The 12,823-nt window shown below is 37.9% G+C and overlaps 1 protein-coding gene across 3 annotated transcripts in view; it reads right to left on the bottom strand.

Annotated features, from left to right (window-relative positions):
* Positions 1 to 12,808, bottom strand: part of ACOX3 (acyl-CoA oxidase 3, pristanoyl) — a 31,067-nt gene extending 18,259 nt beyond the window's left edge. For 2 of the 3 annotated variants that reach the window (XM_021550773.4, XM_085577641.1), the window contains exons 1-7: positions 12,539 to 12,808; positions 10,905 to 11,071; positions 9,239 to 9,472; positions 8,209 to 8,280; positions 7,389 to 7,478; positions 6,790 to 6,933; positions 5,846 to 5,934 (exon numbers count right to left, since the gene is read on the bottom strand). In XM_021550773.4, coding sequence (XP_021406448.3) covers positions 5,846 to 5,934; positions 6,790 to 6,933; positions 7,389 to 7,478; positions 8,209 to 8,280; positions 9,239 to 9,472; positions 10,905 to 11,060 — 785 coding nt within the window. In that variant the 5' untranslated portion in view covers positions 11,061 to 11,071; positions 12,539 to 12,808. The remainder of the gene's footprint in view (positions 1 to 5,845; positions 5,935 to 6,789; positions 6,934 to 7,388; positions 7,479 to 8,208; positions 8,281 to 9,238; positions 9,473 to 10,904; positions 11,072 to 12,538) is intronic. The other variant, XM_085577642.1, reaches the window with a different exon arrangement.
* Between the last annotated feature and the right edge of the window lie 15 nt (positions 12,809 to 12,823).

Here is a 12,823-nt window from a genome sequence, read left to right as displayed (position 1 = left end):
ACATTTTTTACCACAGATAAAAAAAACCTGTATCACATAGATTTCTACCAAGAGCAACTGAGCAAAGTGCCATTCCAATAGTAGCATTCTTGTTTGGGTTCTTTGGCCAGTTGGCTAGGGAACATTTCAAACTAAGTTAATCTCACTGCCTTTAAATCATGCAACAGTATTCATCTGGTGTGCAGTAATGCTGATAAAAGAGAAGCAGCTGGAAAAGCTACGAGCTCCTTTTGCCAGTACTAAAGTAATAAACTGTTACCTATAGTACAAATAGCTCAAACATGCTTTGGTGAACTTCAGACATACTAAAATGCCTTTTCTGCCAGCTTTTGTTACTGACTACATTAGAGATGGTGAAATCATCTCTAATGCCAGACTTCCAGCCAGAGACAGAAAGCAGGTGAATGGTATTGGAAGGCTGTGAGTCAATCAATATCAGGGCTGTTTATGGGATACAGTAAACCTTGGGAAGAATAACATTTCAGAGGTTTGATGAAAAACTTGCAGAAGGAAAGAAAACTCACATATTCTAGACTGACACTCAGAAAGTTAGAGATGAAAACAGTTACTCTTATAGTGAAACTGAGGAAAACTGCATGACAGTATTTTAGCTTTAGTTTCTACAATCAAGGCTCTAATCTAAGAACGCAATTCTGGATAGTAATGCTCAATAAACAATAAAACAACATAGCAGTTTATAGGCCTTCTAATCCTAACCTAAAGGACTTCACAGGCACACAAAGACCTACTCACACTAAAATTCTTACAGTCCAAGTGCTAGTGTTGTGAGGAGCTCTGTATGTGCAGACTCCTGCAGCTAGCAAGAGCTGGCAGAGCTCTGCTAAGGAACAAAAATGGTTGGTTGAACTTCACTGCAGATGAGGCTGTATTTCTTGTGCATCAAAAAACAAATGTGCAACCAGATTTAAATCTACCTTTCCCCATTTTCAGCCACATCAAGTGCCTTTCAGAAGTAGCTATTGCTATAGAATCTTAAGGCACATGAACATGACAAAAATGAGGGGATAAGGCAGCACTCTGCAGCAATGTGACCACAGCCTAGTAACACCTGCAGCACTCTATGTACCCACATAGTGTCCAACACTGACTGCAGAAACTGCATGAGGAGGGCAAAGCAGGGAAGTATCAATGATTCTGCTGCAAAAAGCATGGCTTTAACTTAAACTGTAAACATGCAAGATGTGTTTGCAACATACCTGGTTTTAATTGTGGAAGTGGCACTTTTCACAAGGACTAAAGTGTTCACGGTGTATTCAGATAACATAAATACAGGCACAGGCATTTTAACATTATTTTTTCTTCTACAGCCACTTCATTGGTATGGCTATTACAATTGTTTGAAACTTAGGTCAGAGGCTGTAAGTCAATTAAAAATATTAAACAAGCCCAAGCTTCTTTATTTGGGAAGCAGGATTGATTTTTAGATTTGATTTCTTACATCTCTGTTCTTTTTCCTGTACCAAAACAGCCACTCCTAAGGGCTTGCAGTGAACCAGACCTGACAAATTATATGACTGAAGACTACAAAAATTGGTAAGGTTTTCAGGCAGTTCCAGTTCCCCTAAAGCAACATAAATGTTCATCACAGCAGAAAGAAAAATACAGTGTGGGAGTAGAAGCAAATAACCAAAGAAGTTGATCATGGATATTATCTTCACTGAACTACTATTTCAGATTGAAAGATGAAGTTCCAAAGACTATTTAGGCTTCAACTATGTATTATAGCTCCTATCTTCCTAGTGAAATAACTGCAACAGTTGAAAAATCTAAATGAGCATTAAGAGGATAAATAGTAGAAGAAAAAAAGGACTATACTGATTGTTCTGTCCTTAAACTAGCAAAAGCAACATCATAATGTATTATTGGCAGTGATGCTGAAATAGTAATGAAGAAACAAAGTATGAATTAACCATTTAAGTGCAATTTGTAAAGTCTTGGAAGTCATGTGATTTATCCCATTTTTGTCAATATACAAGGAATTATACTGAGGGCTTTCTGAGTAGTCTCTTTCCAGAAGGGATCCTTTTACACAATTTATTGTTTTTCTGTCCAATAAATCCCCTTTACCCATTTGTTCTTGGGGATTTTATTTTGTTTTCACTATCCAGAACACTGAATCTGGCCTCACTGATTGCTAAAGAACATGCTGAACAGCTTAGTGTGTTGTATGTGTGCAAAGATTGACTACATTTTAATTTTATATGAAAGGTTGTTAACCAGCTAATAAACCCCACCAGTTTTCCCATGTCCAGAATTATCATTAGACCGAGTTAACAATTCTTCCTCCAGAAAGACTCTTTCCTCCCCTACAAAGGCTTAAGGTAAAATTACAGTTTCATTTCTCTAGTTCTTTCCCCACAAAGGGTTTTATCTGCTCAAACTGTATTGGACAGAGCCAAATGAGCTAAGAAGATGTTTTACAAAGACAGGCATGGTAAGCACCACTTCAGAAATACAATTATAACTGACTTTCACTCTTACCCATGCAGATTCAGTTGGGCATCATTTCCATCTCTGGAGAGAGGAAAGCAGAAATTTGCTGTTTGTTACAACTGGACTTGGAACTGGTTCACCATCAAATTCAGTGTCAATCATTTACTGATGCTCACTGAAGTAATGAGTAATTTGGGCAATGCTCCAGTAGCTAAGGTACATTCTTTCCCACCTCCCCCCCCCGCAAAAAAAAAAAAGCCCCACATCAAAGGAAGGAGACAGAAATGCACAATAACACATAGCCCAGCTCTTGCTTTATATATGCGTCACCCTCCTACTCCTTATGCCTGCCACACATTTTACTGAAAAGCCCCTGAAATTCCAAATACTTAGGGATCTTTCCAGCAGTTTTTTTTTTTCCTCAGCTACTACCATTTTGGGTCCTCAGTGAGCAGCATATTTCAAAGACTCCCAGAGCACCAGCAACAGGTGGACATTTTAATATTATAAACTAAAGGCTGAAGCATTTGCATCCCCTGGTGGCAGTCTGATTTAATTTCAGTAACAAAACACAAACCCAGTCTAAACTCCCCATAAGACAAAAATCAGACTTCTATTTTTACCCCTTTATGCAGTGATTACACAAATTATTGTAAATTTCCTAGAGAAAGAAAACTGTTTTAAAATATTTTACAGTGATTTTGTCTTTTTTTTGTCAGGGCAGCTAAAGTTACAAAAACCTCAAAGCACCATGTGATTTTTGGACTTTCAAATTATGAAACTATGAGAATTACTTAGAAAGATAATTTTAGAAATAGATTTACACTGCAAAAATTCCCACATTAGTTCTGAAATTCTTTCTTTTACTAAAAACATTCCACTCTGCATCAGCAGGAAACCAGCTTTCAGCCAAACAACCCAAAAGATTAATTCTTTTTCAAAGCCGGAATGGACAACTATAATCAACTATTCTGTTTTCTTACATAGCATAAATCAATAGCATTTTCTAGAGGCTCTGGAATTTCTTCCCCATGACCTTCATTGTTGTTCAGGAACTTAACTCTCTCTATCCATATTGAAAATTATTAGCACAGGAACAAAATCAAATATCTCTGTCATAGATGTCAGACTCTGATCCCCAACGTGACCACATATCCTGAGTGTAACTACATGGAAATAGACCTGATTTACTAAATGTCCAAGGTAGTTGAACCAGACTTCACATACACATTCAAAAAAAGCTGACAGTAGTGGAGACTAACACAAATCTGTGCTTTCTTTGGGATAAAGGAGGATGTAAGATTGCTAAATGGCCACGGAGAACACCTTGACAGGGCCGTATCTGGTGAAATGTCTCCCTGTGGATCCTGGCATTTTGCAGATCATGCAACCAAGAGTCCATTTTCCAGGGTGGCATGGCTTGTTGTCTCTGCAAACAAACGCAGAACTTCCTCTCCAGTCCCCATCCAGACCTTCATGTACCTCTGAGAGCCAACATCTCCAAGCCCTGATGCTTCTGACATCTCAGTGTGAGCAGGAAGGTTGCAGAACAAAACTTGGTTCCCTGGTTCTTGAGAACAATGTTGGCCTGCCTCCAATCTTAGACCTCTCCAAAAAACAAAAAGAACCTAGCTAAAGTAGTTCAGGAACTCAGGCCCCCGGAGTATTTAGCTAAATGAGGGGTATCTATAGGTAACCTTGGACTTCCTCATACTTCTCTCTTCATCTGCAAGTGCTATCTTAAGGTTTCTAATGCAGGGACTGTCTTGATGCATACTTAAGAGATCTAGATCCATGACTGGAGCTCTTTGGGCACTACTGCTTGAACATAATAATAATTTTTAAAAAACAACATATACAAAACAAACAGGAATGCCCTATGACTGCTTTAAATGATATATGATGTCAACTAAGATAAGGGACTCCATATGACATTAAGATAGGAAGTAACTGGTATCTCACTTAAAGAGCATTTTACGAATGATAATTTCAAATTATTCAGTTATTACCAATATTTTAAGAAATACTCTATTTTTTTCCAGTAGATAATGGAGAAATTGATTTAAAATTATGTACATTTTAAAGTCACATAACAAGCATATTCTTCATCCCCGTTTTGCACATAAATCTATACTGCAATATAAGAATGAACAGCAGAATTTAAATATTTTTATAGAAACATGAAGTTGACTAACATTTAGATTACTCAGGCCCATGCTGCTATGCCATCTGGTGGCTACTAGTCTGTAATGCAGAAGCAGGAGAAAGCACCCACCAAACTTAAACATCCCTCTTTTCCAAGTCTTTCTCGCAGTTCTCCTCTATAAATTAACTTTGGTTTGTTTCAGATTTTTTAAATTTATTTATTCTGTGTCTTCAGGAAACAGAGAATCAATGAGAATGAACTAAATAACTGTAAAATTCGTACAACCTTCTGGAAAGACAGCCAAAGTCATAATATTTGAAACCAGGATACTTTAAGATGTCTATACTATGTTTAATATTTTAAACCAGGACACTTTAAAATACCTATACTGTTTTTACTGCAATGGCCTGTTTTGAAGGACAACACATAAATGTGTAAACTGAATCAACAGAAATAAGTAAATTTGAGGCATAAGGAAGTGAAACCCTTCTTTACCATTTAAAGTTTATGTCTTTATAGGGAACTACGTAATTAATCCCAGGGTTTAAATAATTTTACATAATGACTGTTTTAATGCAGAAATCTACCTGTTTCCTCCCCATCAGACACCTCTGGTTAGTAAAGCAGACACAGAAAGGCCCTTGGAATCCATGACTAAGAAATGGAGCCAGGTACTTTTTCCATTTCAACTGTACACTCACAATACAGAAGAAAATAACTAGCCTTCTCTTTCCTGGCTGCAGTCTAGAAATCCCATGGTTTAAACAAGATACATAATGTTTCTCTTCAGTCTCATTTATCTTAATCTTTACTGAAAATAAACCTTGTCTGGGGACCACCACTAGCCTTCCTGTGAGCTGGAAATCAACAAAAAAAAATAATTAAAGTCTTACATCCAGATTGGTGCAGAAGCTGATAAAGTTCTTTACTCAGAACTTACTAGATTTTTTTTCCATTATTATTGTTGAAGAGTCTGTAACTGCAAGACTGCCTGGGGATATTCACAGAATACCAGGAACACTTCACAATTTAAAGAGTTAGAAAGGCTGAAAGGCTGTTTATTCAGACAGAAAATACTGAAAATCAAGATCTTTCAGTCTGGAGTTTTTTCTTTAGAAGTATCAACAATTTTAAACCACTAGTGAACACCTAATGAGTAAGGGACAGAACAGATACAGGGGCATCTTTGCACCACTACATTATGATATAACCAGAATGCTTTCTCTTTCAAATGTATTGACTTACCCATTATCATACCCATTCAGCCCAAGTTTCTCTCCTATGTCACCCACCATCACACCTGGCATTGGTAGGAGAGTTTTTGTATCTCGAATCTGTATAGAAGTGAAACAAAACATTTCAGTAATAGAGCAATGGAAGTTAATGCCTGAATTTTTCAAAGGTTGAAAATATTCCCAACTTGTACCCTGTTATTAATGATAAAGAGACCTCTCTGGTTTTTTTCAAGCACATAATCCTGCATATAACTTGTACTTATGTATCCTCTCATTCAGGACATGGATACTTTAATGAAAATTACTTTGGAAGATGACACTAATTACATGACTGTTTTAAATATCCCTTAACACTGATGACTGCTCTCATCAGACTAGCACTGAAACCTCCTTCAGGCGTACACAGACAAAGCAGAAACCAATGAAATTTTTATGTAACAATCAGCTTTGAGATATTACAATTCTGTAATTCACTTTGTTCAGTTTGCAATTAGTCTAGTCCATTTTACTACATTTTTCTATTGCACAAAGGCATATTTTCTGATGCCTTTAATTTTATAAAATGATTTCTGTGGTAGAAGTTTTCAGATTTCATGCAGATCAGCCTGAAGCATTGGCAGACATAAATATCTTAACTCCCCTGCAAGACTTTCAGCACTTCATATGACACAGATGAGTTCTAACTATATAAGTAGCATGGTCATCTGGAGATTTTACAGCTCTTTTGTATTAGCAGAAGTTTTTGCAGAAAACTGACAGTATAAAACCAGCTCTACAACCTTCATAAAACCAATGAACATTTGAAAGAAGTATCCTGGTTACAACTCAAATAAATTTTGAAGGTATTAAATAAAGCATCTGCTGGTCAGGTATAAATAACAGCATAACAAAGTCTTTCATTTGAACCCACTCTTCCCCAAAAGAATAAAATTATAAACAATATTTCTACCCTACCTGTACAATAAAGGAATGTAATCCTTGGCACTGTCCATCAGGAGTATAGAGCTGGGCATATAAAACTGCATGTGTGGCATGTTTCCCCATATTACCAATCCAGAACTTTGCAGCTTCAAAGTCAGGCGTATTGATAACAAATTCCTGTAGTCAGGAAAGAAAAAGAAAATTATATAAATAATAAAAATCAGGTCGCAGCTGATTTTTTTTTCATCACCCTTGCAATGTTCTGAAAACATTCATTAAATGCCAGGATTTTCTGCATTCCAGCACCTGAGATCTCTCTTATTGTGTTCGACTTTGGAGAGAACACATTTAGTAAGGAAAAAAATTAAGAGTTCAAAAAGCTCATGACCTCATTGTAAAGCCTGAAACTCAGCTTTTTTATTGCTCATTTAAGGAGTTATAAAAAAGAAAAGCAGACTGATGGACTGGGAAGCATTTCCTAGATCTTAGGTTAAACTGAGCTGCGAGTTCAAGTAAAGAACTGAGAGAGTTGTTTCAGCTGTGAGAGCTGAAGCCTATGCAGGGACCAACTCCTTCTTACACAGTTTTGCATGGAAAGGAAGCCTGGCTGACAGTGTGCATCAAGGACTAACCTGAGTGCTGGGATCAAATGTGGCTGTAGTCCGTAAGCCTTTGGTATTAGTTCCATGGCTGAGTTCAGTCAGAGCAAAACATCCAAAAATCTAAATAAGGAGAGAGAGGGCACACTTCAAGACCACTTTATTACATTACTTGAAACTGCAAGACTTTCAAATTATTTCAAATTCAGCTAGTGGAGAGTAACTTGGCAAAAAAACAAACAACCAAACAAAACAGGAAATGATAAAGAGCAACAAAAGAAGCACAAGGCTCAGTTTAAGTGCACTCAAAATCAGAGGCTCTGGCCAAACAGTGAATGCTGCCCACATGGCCTAGACTGGACAAAATGTTTAGGATTGGCACCTTCGGTATCAGACAGGCTGCATTATTCTGCAGATTACTTGGTCATGAGTTCTCACTGAACTCCATGTGGTATTTCTTTGGCATTAAGACATTATTATTTTCCATTTTATAGTATTATAATGGCATTTTTATGGCAACATGTCAAGGTTAAGAGTATCCTAGCAGGATACTCTTAAATGACTCTGGATAGAGTCTGAACTGGTTTAATGTCATCTATATTGCCTTTTGCGAAAAGTTCCCAAATTTTGTCTGCATGTTAACTTGGACAGTCTAAAACATATCCAGGAAGTGGTTTATGAGCTAGCAGTGAGGACAGTCAGAGCTCAATGCTTGATTCTTCTCCATAGTCTTTCCTTTTGCTATTTAGAAGTACCTAGGTATGTAAAGAGATCAGAAATAACACAAAACTGCAAATAGTGCAAACACAGTTCTGATAGTGCTAATTTCTCACAAATTACTAGAAAAAATTACCTCCATCCTATAGGTTTGTTTCAAAATGTGTGCAAATCTCTCATAAGCACTCATAACTGGACCTGCAAATACCTGTAGAAACAAAACAATTAATGAATCAGTGCCCTGTGATGAAAAGCACAAACTGCATGTGACTTTCAATAGTGATGTCCAGTAAAGACACCAGGGAAAATGGTCTGCACAGTAATCTATAATTAGACTATAGCTGGGGGATGTAAGTCAGGATTTGATCTTGTCAAGGCCCCTTCATAAATGACTGAACTTGTCCCAGCTCTTCAAGCCTTCATTGCAGATGCTTAGAAATACTTTCCACTTGTCCTTAGTGATGTCCTTAGTGTCCTTGAGCAAAGGAAAACTTAAAGACTATTTTAGTTCATTTTACTGCAAATTGGGAACTGAAGGTAGCTGCTTCAGGATCAAACATGAATGCTGGTTTGAAAGCTACCTTCAGTTTTGCTACATGGACATTCACACAACAAAACTCCTAGATGCTCCCCAGCTATGTGAATAGTAACAATTAATTAATTAATTAAACTGATAATATTTGACCAGCTATGCTGAGCATTCTTTGTGAGAGACCCATCTGGGAAACAACTGATTAACAGAATTCAACCACTGATGTCAGTGAGCAATTTTTGGATTATGCCTTTCATTAAGACACTGGGGCTCAAGCAGGTAATTTCTGACACCTGCAAATCTTAAGCAAACACACAGCCACCAACAACCAAGTTCTTCGGCTGCCCTAGAGAGAAGGTAGAGGAGTAAACAAAAGAAAGCATCAAAAATGTTTTCTGTATCTCTGTACTGTTTCACCTTTACTTTCCAGGTAGGATTCCAGTGGAGACAGGAGTTTAACAACAAAAATTACCCACAGCTCTCTGACCCTTCTAAACAGTTAATACTATTTTTGAAAAGAAAGGATGAGGAAAAGATCAAATTTTAATAAAATAGGCATAAAGCAACAGAATTATGGTACTAGAAGTTACTTAAATTCAAACATACACCACTATAGCCCTTGAACTGTACTTACACCACAATGTAGGAAAAACTGGAGACATAGAGAACAATCATACATTCCTAGAAATAACGCCATATTAAAAACCCTAAACGGGTGCTCCATAATCTCTTGCGGCGTGAGAAATTCATACTCAAAGAGCCTTTTACAGCGCAGGAAGGTCAGCTCCTGATATTTCTCACGGCATAAATCTCCTCCAGGATGATGTGCAAAGAGAGGATCATTTTCCAGAGCAGAGAAGATTCTGTTCTTGGAGAGGAAAAAACTGACATGAGAATATTAACCTAAAAGCATTAACAAAACCAATTAACTTTCTTCTAGAATAACACTGGGTCGCAAACTATGATTGTTTGCTGGAAGATATAAACTTAAAAAGCAAAAATTCCAGAGAATTAGGAAATGTATTTAAATTATCTGTCACATATACAGCTCACGCAGCTAAATTTTATATTTAGTGATTCACTAAATTAAGTGATTCACTCTGGATCTACATGAACAGTATGGCAAAACTTGTTTGGTGTAGCAGCTTCACTATCTCAATAAATGAAGCTGCTGGCAGAATCTAAGGGGCAGAAGTCCCTCAGACTGAGGGTAAAGGTACAACTCCAGGGCTTACATTCAGTTAGAAATATGCCGTCATGGTAAAACCACTAAGCTACCACAACTGCTCTGTTCCAAATGAAGGTAAAAAAAGGCTCCATTTAATGGAACCATCATAAGCAGCCCATGAATGTGGTGATGTGCATTTTTTAATGTTGTAATTCGGATCCTTTTTGTATTAAGTAATATATTACAGCATTTTTTTTTAATCTCAGACCTGTGTCTTCAAGATATCCACATGTTCTTAACTGTCTTTCACATAAAAGGGAAGAAACCCAGACTTCCTGTGCTGTCCTTTGAAAGCCAGTCATTCTCTTTCTATGAGTAAACAACTCTTCATACCCACACAACTTTCAAAGTCCTTCAGACACAGAACACTTGAGTTTTTTTTTTTCCTCTGCTCTAACACACACCAGTCAGATGTAGAACCAGGCCTTTTTGATTTCTCTGATCTACCTGCTAGGATTTTTATAATTATGCTGAAGATTCAAGGTTACTTAAATCCATATAAATCTACACCACCTTCAGAAAGATAGTTCTTTCTCCTATACCTCCAAGTCATGAATGTTGATACCAGCATAAGAGTTATGCTACAGTTAATCTCTCTTCTTGGTAGGGTTAGCTTTCAGCAAGGTTCATATGCTAATCTCCAATTGCAATGCCACATAAGCATTAATGCAAGCACAGAACATTGTAGGAAATTAGGTCAAAGTAAGACAGAAATATTGTTTGACAGTGGCTTGAACTTAGCTCTGCAGAAGTGCCTTGCAAAACCATGTGATCTACGATTTAATGCAAACAGTAAAGAAATATGGTAGAATATATTTATTTGTCAGTTTGAAATGAACACTCAAGTTATGAAATGTACCTCTACTGATGTTCAGTAATTAAATGAGTCTTATGAGACAGCAGAGTAGATTACTTAAAAGTTCAGCAGTTCTGAAAATTGGCCGTGCAAATCAAATTTCTTCATGCTCCATATTTACAGAGTATTATTAACAAGACCCCCTTTAAAAAAAACATCTTACTTCTACTGATATCTCCACAATTAAAACATGTTTACAATTCTTGCAAAGTTTACCTTCAGCTGGATGATATCTTCACCATCTATGAATATTGCCATCTCCTTCCAGTTGAAGGAAGCTTTCTTACGATACCTGGAAAGCGGACCTTTAGGAAAATCTGCTAGCAAATTATCCCATGAATTTTGGTTGCCAGTCATTTCTTTCTGATTCATTGTTAGCTAAACTGCAAACAAGAAAAGGTAAAACACAAACTGAAGCACTACATATGTCTGTCTTTTAATTATAAAAAGAAATTTAAAGTGTTAATTAAATCCATGGACTTGTTTAAATGTATGAGTACAGCACTGCAGAGGCAACTGAAAGCTTGCCCTTCCCTTTTCTAATTCCACTGGCTTGATACAAAGTAAGACAGAATGCCTTTGATCCAATGCAAATTAATTACATCAGCTTTGTTATTAAAATATGAGCTAAAAATGAAGCAGGGACACTACTGGCCCAGGGCTGGCCAAGGGCTCACTATTGACTCTGAACATAATGAAACAGGAACTATTTCAGTAGTCTGCTTTTTCCATCCCATTTTTTCCCCTCATCACCTTGATATATCTCCTTGATACCTCTCTTTTCTTTCAACCTTATCCTTTTATGGAGGTCATGCTCTAGTTCTGAACAGTACAAACATAGTTGAGGGGAACAGCGGGATCGTATTTCTGCATGTGACTTACAAATCACTTCTAGGAAGATGCAGCTCTAGTACTGAGCAACAGGATTGGAAAGAGAAAATTTAAAAAAAAAAAAAAGGACATAGAGAAAGTGTTTCAACCTCCAGCCAAATAAACAGATACTATGCCTGTAATTGGAAAATAGATAATTCAGGCACCAGTTGGATAGGAAAATCAGGCACCTCTTCACTCAAAAAAGAGAAAAAAATTACATTGTAATAGTGCAGCTATTGCATCTAACTTTATTAAGGTTGCAAATCAGTGACATTACCTAAATGAGAAAACCTAAGAGTTCATAAAATAGCATTCTGTACTTAAAATATATTACAAATTCTCTGACTTCATACAATGTTTTAATATAATTTGGCTCCAAGTCAACAGTTTCAAATCAAAACAGGTAGCTGCAATAGGAAAGCAACAATGGGCTGCCCTAAAGAATATCTTCAGTGTTAATTTCAGCCTTGCTCTGAAATTTTGAAACGTGTGTGAAGGTGGAAGCAAAAACCACATTATTTTCATTTTGCAAAGAACTGCTGCAGTTTCACTGTGAAATATCGAGTTGGAAACCTCTCTCCGTGGCAAGTGCTCCTGCTAGTAATTAAAATTCATAGCCGGGCACCAAAAACAGGTCACAAATAATGAGGGCAAAGGAGTGTTTGCAGGGTACTACCCTCAAGTATCTTAATAACGACACAGCTCAGACACTTGGTAGTTGTCAAGAATAATGATACTGTACCCTTATGGCCAAGGATGACATAGCCAGTGTTTTATTTTATTTTATTTTCTAGCGGCTCTGCATTTCCGAGCAATCTGCTGCTGGCGGTGTCCCAGAGCAGGAACCCCGGGCAGGGGCAGGGCACGAAGCGGTTCTGTGCGGGTTCATGGCACAGAATTCACGAATTCACGGCGGGCATGGCTTCTACTCAGGGCAAAACCAGACTACATGGCATTATTTGCTAAAAAAGACGTACCGAGCTGTCTCCCTGATGGGCCGGGCTGATTGCGCAGTGTCAGTCACCGTCCCGGTCCGGGGTTTGCGCGCCGCTGTCACGGCAGCACAGACCGCCCCACACAGAGCAGCACAGTCGGTGGCGACCCTCCAGCCTCACGTCCCGCGGGGAGCTGGCGGCTCCCCGTGTTTTCAGCCGCAGGACGGCACCGCAGCGATCTCTGGCGACACTCGGAGCCTCACAGCCTCTGGGAACCCGGTACGTACCCGCGGCCGCCTCCGTCTCCGCCTCGGGAACTGACGGGAG

This window comes from Lonchura striata, chromosome 4 (genome assembly GCF_050655825.1).
Source record: "Lonchura striata isolate lonStrDom1 chromosome 4, ASM5065582v1, whole genome shotgun sequence".
NCBI lineage: Eukaryota > Metazoa > Chordata > Aves > Passeriformes > Estrildidae > Lonchura > Lonchura striata.
Note: the sequence above shows the minus strand (reverse complement) of the source record. Positions and strands in the feature narration are given on the sequence as shown.